At 42.9% G+C, this 17,676-nt stretch overlaps 1 protein-coding gene across 1 annotated transcript; it reads left to right on the forward strand.

Moving 5' to 3' along the window:
- Nucleotides 1–885: 885 nt before the first annotated feature.
- LOC117041094 (sulfhydryl oxidase 1-like) lies at nucleotides 886–15,590 on the forward strand. The gene is made up of 12 exons (XM_033139456.1): nucleotides 886–1,204; nucleotides 2,496–2,596; nucleotides 3,544–3,592; nucleotides 4,533–4,638; nucleotides 5,128–5,209; nucleotides 6,115–6,260; nucleotides 7,194–7,328; nucleotides 8,593–8,722; nucleotides 11,296–11,418; nucleotides 12,704–12,848; nucleotides 13,715–13,870; nucleotides 15,264–15,590. Exons 1-12 carry the CDS (start codon nucleotides 940–942, stop codon nucleotides 15,419–15,421), a joined length of 1,596 nt encoding a protein of 531 aa, XP_032995347.1. The 5' UTR covers nucleotides 886–939; the 3' UTR covers nucleotides 15,422–15,590.
- Nucleotides 15,591–17,676: the final 2,086 nt, after the last annotated feature.

A 17,676-nucleotide genomic window follows, 5' to 3' on the forward strand; every position in this document is an offset into this window, starting at 1 on the left:
TTTCCATTCCTGTATCTGTTGGTTGGCCTTCAATTCTGGGTTGATCCTTCCTCTTCTGTCCTAACTTCTGCCTTGCGCCACCCACATCACCTGGTTCATCCTGGTCTGCTGTACCTTGCCCATTGGTGACAAAGATCAAGCACCCATGGTTTCCCTGAAATAAAGGAAATTCCATCTTCCTGTCCAGTTTCAGGAAAATACATTGCGCATGTGTTTTATTAGTACCCCATTCTGTTTTATATTATGATAAGTGATTACCAGACACAACATTTAATGCACTGCTTATAAAGTTTTTATTAAGCAAGGATGGAGGAACAGGAATTATTTTATTGCTGAAAGCAGTCATTTGTAATGTGAGTCTGATAAGATAAAAGCAATATGCAGGCTGATGGAGCAACTCTCCCTTGTCAGCAGCACAAGTAGGCATACTGCAGGACAGCCCCAAAGGTGCCCCACTGAGGTCCACAGTGATGCCATACCCATACAATCTCCCAATATGTTCAGTTGCTCTGCTGCATTAAACCCCTATGGGTTTCCACACCAGTCACAGATTTGGAAGAAAAAAGGAAGGTTTTGTGTGTGAGGTTTTTTGCCCTTTGTCTCCAGTAAGGTGATAGAACAACTTTACTTTATGTTTCTCCTCCTCTCCCTCCCTTTGAGCGGGAAGCGGCGTCGCGCCGAGTTTGTTTTCGAAGCCCTGGGCAAACAACGTCGGGGACACTGGCACAGAAGACCTCCAATTCCGGGACTGGATGGAGTCGCAGAGGGTCCTGCCCCCATCGTGCGCCCTCCAAAGTCTGGAGGGTGCGCATGATGGAGGGGGGGGGTCTGGGGGCGGGCCTGGTGGATTCCATTAAAAGCTCCTCGCTCTCCCCCACTGCACACCCAGCAGTGTGCGCGCCTCTCTCCTTCCCAGTGCCCCAGATCTTGCTGCTCGTCATGCCGAGGTGTCTCCCCCGAGCCGGGCCAGGGCTGCCCGTTTGCCTGGTCCTCCTGGCCGCCACCTGCCTCTTCTCGCCGCCGTCGCAAGCCTGCGGCATCTCTCGCTACGGAACCCACGACCCCATGGTGGAGCTGCAGCCGGACACGCTGCAAAGCCTCTTCTTCTCTCGCAGCGCCTGGGTTGTCCAGTTTTACGCGCGCTGGTCCGCCGCCTCCGCCGCCTTCGCCCCCACGTGGCGAGCGCTCGCCCAGGATATAAAGGGTAGGACAAGCCGGGCTAATTGTGCTGCCGGGACACCTGCCTCTCACACACACACTCCCCTTCACCGTCAGATTTGGCGTTGGTGGCTGGTGAATGTGACGGAAGGACCCTCTGTGCACGCTCAGAGATTTTCTTTCTCTTGAACAGTCGCATTGCGCGCTGTTCCAAGGCAGGATTATCAAGGCGTCGATGCTGCCCCTCCAACTTATTTAGAGAAAGCCCATGTCATGCTCAGAGAGAGCGGCTACTGCTGCATCTTAAGGGACAGTAGCCCGTGCACTCCCCCTTCTCTGCTCAACCCTCGAGACACCAGCCAGCTCTCTTCCTTGAGTTTAAGCTCCGTGACGCTCCCATGGTGTTTCCCGCTTGAACCACCCACCCTTTCTCTTGCTTCTCCCATTTGAGTAGGTGGTCTCTGAATGCCAGCAGAAAGTGACCATGCCCACTTTGACAACCCCCTGCCCCATAGAACATGGGTTGGTGTGGCCCTTGAGGCAAAAAAGGTTAGATGCCCCAGCTAATGGCTCTTATTTTGCACTTTGTAAGGCATTGGAGCCAACTCCTAGGGGCTGAGGGGTCTTCGCTGCCCCAAATAAAATATTTGAGGGCGCCACCCCCCAAGTTGATGGTCATTCAAATGGTATGTGTGCACCATGTCTTATGTTTGATATGCAGAGTGGGGCTTATCTCTCTCCCCCCCCCCCAATTTTTTATTCAAGTTGGCAGCACCCTTGATGTAGATGTCAGCCTTCATCTCTGCAGGCGCATGCACCCCTTCTTTGCTTGTCCTGTCTCCAAGGCCTTCTTTTTTATGGGAAGAACTGTAGCTCAGCAGCTGAAGGCCTTTGCATGCAGAAGGTCCTAGTTCAATCCCCAGAAACTCCAGGCATCAAGGGAGAGACCCCAGTCTGAAATTCCGGACAGCTGCTACCAGTCTGAGTAGACAATACTGAGCTAGATGGCCAATAGTCTGACTGAGTAGAAGGCAGATTCTTTTGTTTCTATGTTCTTTTTCTTTCAGATTCCACCCTCTGATCCTTTCATCCCCTTGTTCTTCTGGAACACACACTATTTCCAATCTCCTTTCTTTGACTGTGATATATATATATATATACTGGTATACACACACACACACACACACACACACACCGTATATATGCGCTATTGACACATTTATGTTTAAAACCTGCTGCGTTCACTGAGCGCTCTTAACTTTGCATTCTATGATAGATTAAGCAGCCATCCCCTGTTAAATCTTTTCCCCACCCCATATGGTTTTATCCCTTTTCAGACTGGAGACCTACTTTGAAGCTGGGTGTGATAGATTGTGGCAAGATGTGCAACGAGAAAATGTGTTCAGACTTTGAAGTCACCGCATACCCAACTGTGAAGGTAATGATAATGTGAAATTTCAGATGGTGTAGTTTGATGAAATCCACCTGATTTTTGTTTTGTTTTGAGGGGGCGGGCAGGCGTTCTGTTTTAAATGTAGTATACAACACCATAATTACAATTCCAGTTACAGTTACTGTACTGGCTTCTTCCTTTTTCATATCTCTGTATTTCCTTCAAAAGCTGTTGAAATCCTTATAAAGATAACGGGTGATAGTCTTAAATTGTAACAAAAGTTAATCGCTTTGTAAGTGATTTTCGTAATGTTAGCTCTGTTCCAGCCTATGGTGAAGTTCCGCCCACACTGTAAGGATGCCTTTTGATTGATTTTCTTGTTTTCCCGTAACATTTTGCAAAATGCAAATATATTCATTTATACATCCACACCTTCCTGGGTCATTCATTTATTGTAGATAACCTTCTGCTGCACGCTGAAGACCAGAGGTCTAACTTATTTACTGGCAGCAGTAGCACTGGGTCCCACTGTCCCTGTGCTTTCCATTTGAAAGAGAGAGCAGGTAGCAGTTGATCAAGGAGGAAGTGGTGTCTCTGCTCTTCTTGGGTTCCTAGGGTCCTTGGCAGCTGCCTTGCACTACCATTCCCTGGCCCTGGCCCTGTACATTCCTTATAGATGTGCAACATTCACAACTGCTATGTACATATTGCAATATGCAGCAATAACAAATAGAAATCAATATGGGGGGGGGGAGAGGAAGAAGATGAGGCCGCCAGAACAATCCAGTTAGTCACCACCAGAAGAAACCAGCAGCACCAAAATGTCCAAAAAGGACTTCATCCTCCTTGACAGAACTTCTAAACAGATGGGTGCAGTCCCCAACTTGCAACTTTGTGTTTAAGCAGAATGGTGCCTACCTTAAGTTACTGCAGCGGACTTGAAAATATGGTGCGCAAAGCAAAACCTGACTCGCTGGTTTGTTTCCTTCCAGTTTTTAAAGCCATTCTCTACATATGCTGGCGATAGCATAAAGTTTGAAGGTATGTATCCTGAAATTGATTCTAAACCTCAGTTAATTATTTATTTGAATCTAGAGCTCTCTCGCCGCTGAGGGTGAGGGTCAGAGGTTAATTTGCTAGGCCGAGACTAGCTGGAGGGAGAACTGAGCTTCTTGCTCCCTCCTTCCAATTCCCCACTCCAAGGTGGAGGGCGGTTATTCAGTGCAAATGGCTAGGACAGACACAATCTCTCTGGCCTTACCCACTTTTTCTCTTTTTTTGTGCCATTTCACGTTTAGTCAGCAATTAAAAGAATAGCCTGCCCCTCTTCTCACAATCAGCAGCTTGGAGTTCACACTCTCATATAGAAATATATTAGCAAATTGGAAATTCATGCACACTGTACAAATATTTATATATGTTAAGATGAGTCACGGGAATGTATGTTCTGGTCCTGAAGGCAAGATGCAACTTGACTTCCTGATATGTGTTTTACACAGCCTACAACCCAATACCCATAAAGAAGGTAAGGTCAGAGTGGTTGCCAGACTATATTTTAGGGATGGTTTTTTGTTTGTTTTTAATTCAGCACTATTTTTCTCAGAGTTTCTGTTCCAAAGCAACCTTAGAACATGGCTGCGTACTCAAGCTTTTGGAAATTCTTAGTGTTCAGCTTGGGATTTTTAAAGATGTTGCTGTGCAGGTTTCTTTTACTTGGTGTGGGTAGTGATTTTACTGTTTAATGGGTTAGTTTTAAAATGTTCCTTGCCCTGAGATTTTGAGATGAAGATTAGGATATAAATACTTATAAATAAAGTTTAAAGGGCAAAGGGAAGCTCACATTCAAAATGTGTGAGAAATTGGATCTGGCTTGCAAGCAGCCTTTGCTGTCACATGGCATCTGTTTGTGAGTGGTGTTTTGGTTGCAGAATGCATAATGACTGTCCTCAAAGTCATGATCAGCCTTTTCCTCCCCTCACAGAAATTAAAGATGACCCTCAAAGCCTGAGAGAAGCCATAATCACCTTTGCAGAGAGACATCTAACTAGTTGGTGGTCCCCTGATGCCCCACTGTTGGCTCCACTCAGGTAAGTATTTTAGGCATATTTCAATCAATTTCCTCACAAAATATGTTAAGAAGTCAGGTATTTAGTGTCATCAGTCCCATGCTATGGAATACTCTTCCAGCAGAAATTGGGCAAGCATATTTACTATTGATTTTCAGGCTTGGAAGACCTTTTATGCAGACAGTTGTTTACATTTCTTGATTAACCAATCATTGGTGATGTGTTATGTTTTACTGAATATATCGTACACTTCCTTGATATTTTACACAGGTTGGCAGTATATAAATGCCTTTATTCATAAATTTAAAAAAACACATTTTAATTTTCTAATCTCCCACAGTGTCACATGTCAATATGCCAAATCCAGTTACGTCAAGGGATCAGTGCATGATTTATGCCCAGGAATAAATGTTGAGCTATTGGGAGGACCAGTATTTGCATGAAAAGAATGTTCATGTGGGACTTAGTCCAAATTTTGTTTAACATGCTATTCTCTTTGTTATTTTACAGTACAACAGAATTTGTTGACTCCCTTCAGGGAAAGAAGGTGGTCCTGATATTCGAGGGGGAGGACTCCTTTTTGGGCAGAGAGGTGATTTTTAATTGGTTGATTAAAAACAGGGTTGGGCAGAGTAGATCTAGATCTGTGTGATTCACATTAGATCAGCAAAGTTTTTGGACTCTTGGCAGTTCAACAATATCAGCAACAAGATGACCCCAAATTATACTGCTGGATGAAGAAAGATTAGGGTAACTGGGAATGAATTATGAAATTATGACCATGAGGTTTTTAAAGTTCCGATACTCAAAATAAAAGAATTATGAGTCCAGAAATTTGTCTCCAGTTGGTGGATCTCAAGGGTTTTGTGGAAAACAAAGTAACCCCCATATGCCTGAATTCTGAACCCCTAGATTAATCTGTGCATTATACTAGGCTTGTAAATATGTTAGACTTGCATGTTGCATAACTCTGTAGATAAGTCACCAGCTAAAGACAAGTAACTTTTACTCACATTAATTGTAGGATTTTTTGTAGAATTAAAATGCCTTCAGTTTCAATGAGACATTGAGAAACTTGCAGATTTACTTTACAAAGAACATATGGGTGGCATGCACACACACAGAAAGGGCAGCTGTAGATTAAGGTTCTTGCCTAAACTTCTACCCAGTGTAAGCAGTTAATACTTTTTATTGTTCTGTGTGGGGAAAGGTTAACTGGTCCATCTTGGGCTTTCTCTGGGAGAAAAGGGCATAGACACTGTCTACTGCTGCTTTTGCCCTCCTACACCCTCAGCTGTTTGTAAAGGAACCATCAGAGGTATGCATGTTACCCAGAGCGGCACCATCTTCAAGGAAGTAAGTACTAAGACTCTGTTGAGGTGCAGCAGAGATGATCTGATCACTTGGTAGACAAGCATTAGAGAAAAGGTAGACGGTTTGCTTATGACTCTAAGAGAGCAACTCCATGTGTAATACAATGTGCGCTTCTGATCTTAGGTCATATTGGACATGGCCCAGTATGAAAACATTGTTGTGAGGAGAGTCTTGAAGAGCAATGTGGAGCTAGTGACTAGATGCAAGGTCACCACCTTCCCTTCTGGCTTCCTGTATTCAAGCAAAGGCCTTTGCACACCCATCCCTCTGTGAGTTACTGCTGGTATCCATAATCGACATACATATATGAGCTGTTTTTGCATAACAGTGTTCGTGGTGCTTGTGCATATGATTTATAAGCTACATTCCTTTAAACCCCCATTGAGCAATTACTTACCGTATGTCTTCCTATTACACAGCCTGCGATGGTATCCCTGCGAACTCTGGGAATTGTTGATTTGTGAAGGGAATAGAGGTCTCCAATGACTCTCTGCACCATTCACAAACTGCACCTCCCAGGATTCTTTTGGGGGGAAGCCATGGCAGTTTTAAATGGTATAATACTGTTTTAAATGCATGGTGCAGAAGGGGCCTGTGTGTCTTGAGGTCTAAACCAAAAGATCCTAAATTCCATCATCTGAAGGAATTTAGTGGCCACTAAAGTTCAGCCACTAAAATCAATGATGTGCATCAGGAATTTTTTTGGGGGGAAATACATGGTCCATATCATATTGCATATGCTGAATTGCATGTCAAATTGCAACCTGACGGGATCTGCTCTAGCCCTATAATTCTGCACAATTCAGTTTTTAGATAATGGGTGGTATACCTCATTCTGGGAGCAGATTTGGACTTCATTAACACAAAATCTGAAACATTTTTGGCAGTGGTGCCGGAGATGTGCAGCCGTGTGCATAGGTGCATGTTGATGCTAAGCAATGGAGTGCCCTGCACCGTTTGTCTCTTGCATACCTTGAATGGGGTTGAACAGGTTTTATGACAGCTGAACTGAAGAGGCTGCATAAAATGGGTTAGGACAAGGATAGCCAACATGGTGACCTGCAGTTGTGATTGAAGTCCAACCCCCATCAGCCTCAGCCAGCATGGCCCATGGCATTGTAGCAAAGGGAGACCTTCTGCATGAGAAGGTCAGAATTGCCCACCGTCTTAGAGTCTCCTCTCATATTTTACTTCCATCACAGGGCAAACAATTCAAGATCCTTCTACACAGACTTCCTGCGGACACTACCTGGGGTCCAGAGAGAAATCATTGGTACTTCTAAGCCACCAATAGCAGAAACAAAGGCTACCCCTGACTCCTGGGAGGTAGCAGACAGGTAAGAAGCAGCCCCCCTTTCTTCTGTTCTCACTGCATTTATGTAACACTGGTCATCCTTGACACTTGGTGAGCATTCAGTGATCAGGCACAGCTTTGGGTGCAGAAGGGAAGAAGGCCTATCTGAGCTCAACAAACCAAATGGCAAGGTATAATGGACAAGGAGGGACCAGCAGGCAAAGGGACCATCTCTATATCTATCTATACCTATCTATATCTATATCTATATCTATATCTATATCTATATCTATATCTATATCTATATCTACATCTATATCTATATCTATATCTATATCCTTTGATATCCAGTGATATCACAATGCTCAAGGCAAGTGGTATGCTTAGCAGTGACTGAATATAAGAATTTTGATGCAAAATGAATGAGGGCACAGGATACTCTAGATAAGCAACTTTTCACCTAAAACTGTTCCTGGACTGAACCACTTTAGAGTATGTAGGAGAATGCAAGATTGAAAGCACCTTCATTTAAATAATTTTAAAACCTGAATTCATATAGAGAATTAGAGCTCAGGGGAGAAGGTTCTAGCCCTGCCTTCTCTTTTCTCTCTGAGATGCTTATTTTCCTGCAACGGACTACCATGTGTGGCCTTGTGACACTTTGCAAAGACTGCAGATGACTCTGAGCAGCAACCTGAGATGTGGTCCAGATGGTGCCAAAGTGTGCCCTGATTTGGTTCTTCAGAAGCCAGTTCCTGATTCCTGCAGGGTAGATCAGGAGTGGTATAGATTTCTAGGTGACTTCCAATAATTGGCAAGGACCTCTGACTCCCAGCAGCTAAACCAAAATGCTCTCCTTACCGTAAACGATGCTTTGGAAATAGAAAAAAGCTAAAGGAAACCAGGAATAGATTGTTCTGTGAAAGGGCTGTGAACTGCATTCTGCTCTGGTCAGAGGCATACCTAGGCTCCCTTGTGCCCTTGGCAAGGAGCTGCATTGGTGCCCCATCCCCTGTCCCTTGCCAAAGGAGCCAAGACACAGTGGAGAGGTGCAATTTTTGCATCTCCCTAGGCCTGTGCCCTTGGCAGGGGCCAACCTAGTCAACCCCAAGGTATGCCTCTGGTGTTCAAAAAACCAAATTCCAGGTCTAAAAATTCCTTAGGGTGTCTTTTGCACTAGGCTCCAATTGGTTCATCTCTGGTAAAAAAAAGCCACAGATGATCCCTGAAGTCTGCCCTCTTGTGATACAGATGACATGGCTGCTTCAATGATGAAGGCTGTCTTTCCACCCTCTTATCTGTCACAGGACACAGCTGTGCATGGCTGACCTGGAGAATGCTGTGCTTTGCAGCCTGCACAGAATTGAAGTAAGTTTAGCCAACTTCACTGAAGAGCGGCTCTCTGCATTGAAGCAGTATGTGCATATACTAGCGAAGGTAAGTTTTCTACATATACCCAGGCTTCTCTGTTGTTGGTATAGTAGCGACTCTGTTTTTGAACATTTTGCAAGATCTTTTAATTTTCTTTTGGGCTCTCCCATTTTCAAAAGTTCTCTGTGAGCGATTACTTGGTCCTTTGGGGCAGTAAATAAAAACCATGCTTGTACATTTTTTCTTTTTTAAAAAAGCTGTGTTTTGAGGAGGAAAACAGTTCCTGAAGTAGGCTGGTCAGTGGCTTTTAGACATGGTCAAGTTAAAAACTTAACTGTGTAAGATTATTCTTTTGCATTCCTGCATAATTTTGGCCTAGCCTTGTGATATTCCCTTAGCTAAATGCAGATTTGTTTGAGAGGGGAAGTGGCTTTTACGTTTGAAGCTCTGCCGTGGTTGGCATCAGCAAGCAAACTTTCCCTAAAAGTTTAAACAAGCCAGTTTCCCTGTTTCCTCTCCATCTGTTGTCCCACTCAGCCCATCCCCTGGTCACCCTGTCATTTCTCCAGTTACCTTTCCCTCTTCCTTCCTCTCTCTCTCTCTCTCTCTCTCTCTCTCTCTCTGTCTGTCTCTCTCTGTGTGTATGTGTCTTTCTGTCTGCCTGTTAGCAACCACATGCAGAATATAAATGTCATAAATCTATCCGAGTTCCATCTCAGACTCTGAGCTTCTTACTTGGAAAAAAATCCAATTTTGAGAGTTTGTACCTGAAGTTGGACACCGATGTAAGGCTTTGAAGGAAGACATAGTGTGAATAGTACAATGGTTCCTGCATACAATCTAGCAGTGGGGTTCCTCCCTCCCCCGAAAAAATAATAATACTAGGAAGAGAATACAAAAGAACTATGGGAGTTTGGGCTAGACTAGAGAATAGTTTCCTGCTTGGTATGCTGCTTAGACTGTTTGAAATGTGAGTCAGCATTCTAGAAGGAAGGCCTTAAACTACCCCCTCTGAAACAACGTGGTTTGGTTAAAGGGAAGAGTTGTTGGGAACTTTAGAAAGGATTGTGAGCCTGTTCCTGATTGCGGGCTGAGATCACAGACCTATTGACTGAGTTGCCTGGGGGGAAAAAATCACTAGGCTAAGAAATGGATTGCTGCTCTTCAGAGAAAGCTCTGTGGGCTCCTGATCCATTTTGAGCACACTGAGCTTGCAAATCTGAGCAAATTAACCTGCAGAGAGAAGGAGAGACAACAGAGGAAGAATAGCTCAGGTGGAGGTGTCTGTCTGCTGAACTACTGAAGAGAAAGCTACATCGTGACACCGGAGTGGTTTTAACGCTCCATGTTGTACCCCCATGCTGTGATGGCAAGCCATCTTTTCAGATTGATTGATCTACTTACTCAGAGGCTTGGAGCATCCAGGCTACTGAGCAACTGCCTGAATTACTGCAGCTGCTCACTTGCAAGAAACAGGAGCCAGAGACACCTGGAGGGAAAGGAAGGGTCCCTAATGCCCTAATGTAATTCTTCTTTGCTTAATGTGATGAATTAAACATATGGTTGATTCTATACTTCTGGCTTGTGGGTTGCATGGGAAGGTGCCTGATTCAAAACAAAACAAAACAGGATCAGTGAGAATAACCCCTTGCAATATATGAACCCAGTCTTTGGGTAAAACATGGAAGAGAGGACTGAATCTCTGGTTGTATTGTCTACCCTGCTTTGCCTGAGCAGACAGAGGTACACTTGGACCTCGTGTTGGAGATATCTAACTTTTGGTGCCAGAAGATTCTTACCAGCAGTGAGGAAAGGCCATAGCTTAGTGCTAGAGCATCTGCTTTGTGTGCAAAAGGCCCTGGGTTCAATCCCCAGCAACATTCATTCATTCATTCATTCATTTGCTTGTTTGTTTGTTTGTTTGTTTGTTTAATAATAATATTGGGGGCATGACACTTTCAGCACCATGGACCACTGTATCATCCTGGGTTACCTCAGGTACCAGTGCTTTGTGTTTCTACCTGGAAGGTATATTAAATCCAAATATTTAATCAGCATTCTGATAATAGCAGCTCAATACGGCTGATTTCTTAACCTTAGCTCCTTTGTAGCAGGAACAGGACTCCTGGTTCATATAATGTGTCAAGCTGACATACATTTAAAGTTAAATTGTGCCTTTGAGCTCCTGGTACATACACCTACCTGGGTACAAGGGGAGTTTTGGGTTTGGAAAGAAAGAAAAACTAAGATTCTCAAGTACCTGAACTCTGTTCCCAGCCAAATTCTCCCTTGAGTGCAAGGACTTCCACCTGCACATTGGAACTTCCAATTTGCTCTCTCATGAAATCAAATCATGCAGGTTGACATCCTTGCTCTTTGGGGATGAGTTGGTGGTGTACAAGCCGTACTTTGTTTTTACATAACCCTGCAGTATGTACACAGGCCAGCGAATAGCCTACAGAGCTTCTTTCTCTCTCTCTCTCTCTCTCTCTCTCTCTCTCTCTCTCTCTCTCTCTCTCTCTCTCACACACACACACACACACACACACACACACACAGCACTTTTCATTCAGTTCCATCATGGGTAGAAGTTTACTGGGCTCCTCTTGTTAATCTTGTTTCCTGTTGCTTTGTTTCAGTATTTTCCTGAGCGCTCTGCAGTCCACAACTACCTTCTCAAACTGGAAGTGTGGCAGGAGTCCAGCTTGTCAACAAATATTTCGCAGGTTGAATGGATAGAAGCTCTAAAGGCTGCAAAAGAGGTACATGAACTAAACAAGGAGATTCTCTCTACCCAAGATGTGTCCATGGCATCTCTTCCCCTAACCCCCATTTTCCAGAATTTCTGAGTAGCGTTTAAACGTTTATCTTCAGAGAACTTTCCCCAAGCCACCATGTGCCAAGAAACTTCTACATCTTTGCTGTGGAATGTCCTCTGCAAGGTACAGGGGTTCTTGGGGGAATGTTCAATGGTAGCAGATGCCTGTTTTGGACACATCTCCCATCTCAGCCAGCATAGTCAATTGTTAGGGATGATGCGAGTTGTACTTGAAGGCACTGCATTGGCTTCACATTCATGTGTGTCAGGTCCTGACCACCACTGAGACCACCACTGCCTGGACTGAGAGAGACATAGAGTGTACCCAAAGTATATCTTCATAGATTTAGCTTATTCTAGTTGAGAAATATGTGGAGAACTGTTCGATCTCCTTATTTTTTTTAATTCATCTTATTTATATACACAAACAAAAATAAAAACCAGAGAAAATTGTTGTGGTATCAAAATATAAAGGATGGAAATTATATCCTGTGTGATGTGTGGGAAATTGCAGAGGCTAAAATAATTACACACAAAGTTTGATGAATGAGAGAAATAGAGAAACTAGGAGATTTTATCTGAATTAGAATGATATGCATTCTGTGCCCCGCCTCGTCACGTCTTCGACAGCTGCAAAAATGTGGAAATGATAAGAAAAAGAACGATAATACAAAATAAGGCAGTGAAAATAGCTACTTTCTCATACCTACTCCTGTAATTGAATTGTTGCTTTTGGTTGTGTACATAGTCCTTTCCTTTCCCACAGGTTACGTTGTAAATTAAAAAGGACTATAAATACAATTTAGCTACAAATGTTATAAAAGGGATTTTTCACTTTAAAGAACACACACACACATACACACACACACACACACACACACACACCATTATGCCCATGAACCACAAGTTAAGTGATCAACAGTGCCATTTATAATTTCTTTCCTTTTTGTTTTGATGCCTCAACAAGAACTACTCAGTCGACATAATGTATTGGAAGGCAAAAGAAAGGGCTAATGTTATGCATATTCTTTCCCTCTTCTTTCTGTTCTCTTCAGGAGATTTTTCTTTTTTGTATCAGATTTCTTGACTCAACAATAAAAGCAAGAAAAAACAATGTGCCAAGTGACACACACGCGCACACGCACACACACACGAGGGAAGATGAGGAGTGATGACGAAGCTCACCCTCCACTACTATTACATTAAAAGAGCTTCCTCATGCTTTTCAGGGTCTGAATGCCAGCTTTCCAGAGACTCCAGACTGTGTGGGATGTCAAGGAAACATACCCGGGTTCGAAAGTCATTTATGCTCTCTCCGGATTATCTTCCACCTGCTGGCAGTGCAGGAAGCACTGAAAAGCGATGGGGCAAACCGTAAGCAAAGTTCCTTCTGTTTGTTTTTCCATATTGAAGCTCTAACTAACCTCCTGGTACTGTTTGAGCTACGGCAGCAGAGAGTGGCCAACCTGCAGCTTGTAGGGCAGATCAGACTCACAGAGCCACTTCTAGGGGCCCACCAACCCTCTACCAAAATTGGGGGAGAGGAAAGCCCTCTTCTTATCTTGAAAAGGGGCCTCTGGTGCAGTGCCATTACAACAAGGGGGGAAGGGGATCTGCCAGACACGTGGCCTCCCCTCAGCCGTATTATTGCTTACCCAGAGGGGGAGGAAGGAGGTGGCAGAGAGGTCAGTGTGGTGTGGGCACAGCAGAGGGAGCATCTGATGGGCTTCTGCTGCTGCACTCCTACTGCACCAAGCTCCCATTGCTTTGTCCCTCCAGGTAAGCTCATGGCTGATGGGAGGCCAGGTGCATGGCTCTGCCTCTTTTCCCTTCAGCCTAACAGAAATATTGTCCAGAATGGCAGACAGGGAAAAGGTCCTGCAGTCATTTCCCTTGTGCTTCCCTCAGCTACAAAAAAAAAAAAAAAAATAGTGTTTGGCAGCGTGGTGTGGACAATGCAGAAGTGAAATGATACAGAAATGAAGTACTTAACTGCTGAAGTCAACCATTGCTGTAGAGGTGGAAAAGCACTTGCCACACATCTTGTTGCTCTTCTTATCTGCGGTGACTGCAAAGTATTTGTCCTTGAGGAAAGAAAAGAGCCTGTTTCTGAATTCACCTTGCGAGGCCTAAGATGTTTTGTATGTGTGGACAGGCCAATTTCCTCCACCACCACCTTACTGATCTGTGATTCTCATGGTTACATCCTTGCCCTTTCTCTCTGTTCTGCCTTCCCTTAGCATCATCGGAAGTCTTTCCTGCAGCAAGAGAATTCATGACAAACTTCTATTTTTACTCACCGGCTGCAAAGCGCTTTGCAAGCTTGCCAGCAGACTTCATCACCGAAGTGAAGGACCAAGATGAGGCCATTTTCCAGCTTTGGTCAACCTTTACAGGTATGTCAGGCACCTCTGTTGTTTTCATTTCAGCAGCAGTTGAAGATATACCTGTTTTCTTTTTAGTGACTGTTTACAGCATTCTCCTTTGTTTAGCTGTTTTTAGTTGCCTCCATCTGCCTCTGTTTGTTTCTTTGTTTTTAATATAATTACATATTGGACTTATTTAATAACAAAAAAATAGTCTCTAGAGGTTGCAGCCAATGTTAATTCTACTCAGAGTAGACCCATTGAAATTATTGGACCTAAGTTAATCATGTCCTTGAATAAAGGAGGGAGAAAGTAAAAGAAGGGCAAGATCTTGAGTCACAGGTTTTATTGCTGCTGTCAGCATCTGTAGCCTCTGGAGAAATGGAGATCTTAGAAAGATAAACTAGAAAGGAGACGTATAAAAAATTGCTGAAAATATGAACCTGTACCAATGCAGCTCTTCATAGAAACATAAACTTTGCATAGTTAAGATGTGTTCTAAGATATTAAATGTTCTTAATAACAGAGTCATCTTGATAATTAATCGTTATTGACTCCCTCTGTTTGAAACAGTTACAAAATCTGACTGAAAAATGTGTATGTTTGCAGCAAAAGTCTTTGTCCATGTCAATTCTTCCCGGTTTCCTGTCTTCTCTTGTAGCAACTCTTTCAGATTTTCCTTTAAGACTTTATCTCTCCTGTAATTTATTCAGGTACTTTTGCATATCATTGATGTCCTTTATGTTCGCAACAACTTGTTATGTATATATTCTTTAGATAGAAGGGTTATCCAAGAATACCCTACTTAAATTTCTCACAGAATTTAATAGGTTTAATTTTTGCCTTGTTTTTACAGTATCAAAACCTTAGACTAGAATTTTGTACACACTGTACAGAACTGCACTGCAAACCAGTTAAAATCTGAGTGTTGGCAGCTATCATTCTATTTACATCATTCTCTCTCTCTCTTCAAAATCTGATTTCTTCAAACTTTGTAAGCTATGTCTCTGACCTGTGGCCCATCAGATGTGGACTAGAACTTGCATCATCCCTGGCTATTGTATGTGCACGCCAGGGCTGATGGGAAGTGGAATCCAACATGTGGAGGGTTACAGGTTCCCCACCCCACCCCCTTTTAAAGGAAAACAAACTCTTTCATTTGAAGAATGCCACTCATCCACATAGTGCAGGGGTGTCCAATTTTTTTTCAAAGAGGGCAAGATTTGATGACGTGAGCATGCTTTTTGGGGGATTTGGCGGAACAGAGTCTGGGCCAGACTTTAGGCATGCCTAACATAGTATCACAAACAGCAGCTAGTGTGGAAGACAATTCAGTTTCAACCAGTTTCAGTTATGTAAGAATGTCCTTTTGTGCTTTGTGGTGGTAATATATTGAACTTCACTTTTGCTTTACATTGCATAGGTGCTGAAAGCAAGGACGACGAAATTCCCAGGACGTTCTGGCCTCCCCAAGACTTGTGTCCATCATGCAGTGAAATTGTGAATGAGAAAATTATGTGGAAAAAGGCAGCTGTTTTGAGCTTCCTCAAAAAACATTTCTCAATGGACAACATTTCCTAGGGTTTCCTGAACCAACTCCTCATCCCTGCCTTCAAACCAAAACCACACATAAACAAATTTACTCACACATTAACCATCCAAAGAAACAGGATATATATTGCTTGATTCCCTAAATGATAGAAGGCACCAACTACTGCACTTTTGGACTGCTGCTTTTACCCGAGCAAGGCAGCAAAAATAAGCAAACCTTCACAGAATATCATCAAGAGCTGCTGAGGCTTTTGAGTGTGTGCAGCTACATTGTGTGGCTGGTGAGCAACTAAACTGCATGCTGCAATATTTGCATAAGCAGTTCAGTAGCCTCAGGCTGTGACCTTGCTGTGTCCATCTAGGACAGACCTTCACAACATGTTAAACGTGTGTGTGTTTAGCCTTTGCATATCTATACAAAAGTACAAATTGTCAAGTGAGAAGTTGGCGGCTTGCTTCCACATGAACCTGCCCAGTTGTGAATAAAATATTCTGATGTTAATTGATGGGCATCTCTGTCACCTGAGATCCATTAGGTTCTGGTGATCAAGGAAACAGCCTTTTTAGTTACACTGACACCTCAGGCTAGAGAGAGTTCTTAAATTTTATAGTCTCTCCTTGGGAGCAGTTAGCTGGAAGCATTCTGATCAATATATGGAGACCTTTTATAGTCCTCCAAGAATCAGAGGGCAAAATACAACAACAACAACAACAACAACAACAACAACAACAACAACAACAACAACAACAACAACAACAGTAATAGTAATTTATTATTTATACCCTGCCCATCTGACTGGGTTGCCCCAGCCACTCTGGGTGGCCTCCCAAGAGAATATTAAAAACACAATAAAATATCAAACATTAAAACCTTTCTTAAACAAGACTGCTTTCAGATGTCTTCTAAAAGTCAGATAGTTGTTTATTTCCTTGACATCTGATGGGGGGGGGGCGTTCTACAGGGCGGGCACCACTACCAAGAAGGCCCTCTGCCTGGTTTTTGTATATGTAGTTTTTCTATGTATGTTAATTGTGGCCAATTTGGGAGCAGTAGCAAAATGGTTCTTTTGAAATATTAATTGGACAGAGAACACTGTAATTGGGGGAAAGTTGTTGTTGTTTTTTTCTAAAGAGTTGCATCCTGTCACTTTCTTGGCTCTGTCAGTTTGTTTTTTGCCTCTGAAAAGATCACGACCAGCCCTATACACATTAAATATTATTCTACACACACACACACATTTTTTTTTCTTCCATTGCTATTTTTCTATAACTTACTGAAAAGGCACTTGACAATAGAATTCAATAAAAAGAGCATCAACACATCTGCAGTATCCTTTGTGCTTTTAAATCTGAAACTAGGATTTTGTATTCACAGCCAACCAATGACCCCTGTCTGCCAAGGGCAGTCAATACACACTCTCCAATGAATTGTTCAGTTACCATTATCCAAGGATACAAAATGTTTTGGGGGGCGGGGGGTTAAAGACTAAAAGAGCTCAAGAAGGATCCTGATAGTTGCTGTAAATAGGGAAAAAATGTGTTTGTGTGAGTGGGATATTGGGAAGCTTCTGCATAGGCTCTTGAGATCTGAAAAGCAGGCATGATGTCAAACATTTAAAAAGTAGACAGACTCTGTGTTCCCCTTTACAAGTAAATCTCAGCATTAGGGGAGCATTCTTATTAAGCAGGAAAGTTCATATCTTTTGGCATGAGACAAATCAGAAAGACACTCTGCTTGGAGGGGGGAGCCTCTTTAATGATGATATTTCTACTACAAGCTCTGGTCAAGATAGTGTAAAAATATTCTGTGCAAAAATACTTACTACTTCAAGAAAGAATTCCTTCTCCAAATTCTTGTTTCCATAGTAGAGCTGTATTGTATAATCAATAGCACAATAAACAAAAAAATTAAGTATATTGATTGGGGAGGGTGTTTTAATCCATGATGGCAAATTTTCATCAATTGAGCTTTCAGCCATTGAAACAACTACAATGGACAACTGGCCATTTTGGGCTAATAGGTTTTGTATCCAACGAAATACTACCTGCAGTGGACCCACTGAAATTACCTAAATCCATTAAGTTAGCTATTAATTTCTATTGAATCTAATCTGAATAGGACCAAAGTTGGATGCAACCTTAGGTACCCTCTAGAATTTGTTAGCGACGAAGAGAAGATTGAGATAATGTATACATCACTATATCCTGAGAAAGGGGGCTTTTCAAAAGTCTGCTTCCACTTCATTTCTACAAACGTGTGAAATATTAAATGTAGCTAAGAGACA

The sequence above is a fragment of the Lacerta agilis genome, chromosome 2, assembly GCF_009819535.1.
Source record: "Lacerta agilis isolate rLacAgi1 chromosome 2, rLacAgi1.pri, whole genome shotgun sequence".
Taxonomy (NCBI): Eukaryota; Metazoa; Chordata; class Lepidosauria; order Squamata; family Lacertidae; genus Lacerta; species Lacerta agilis.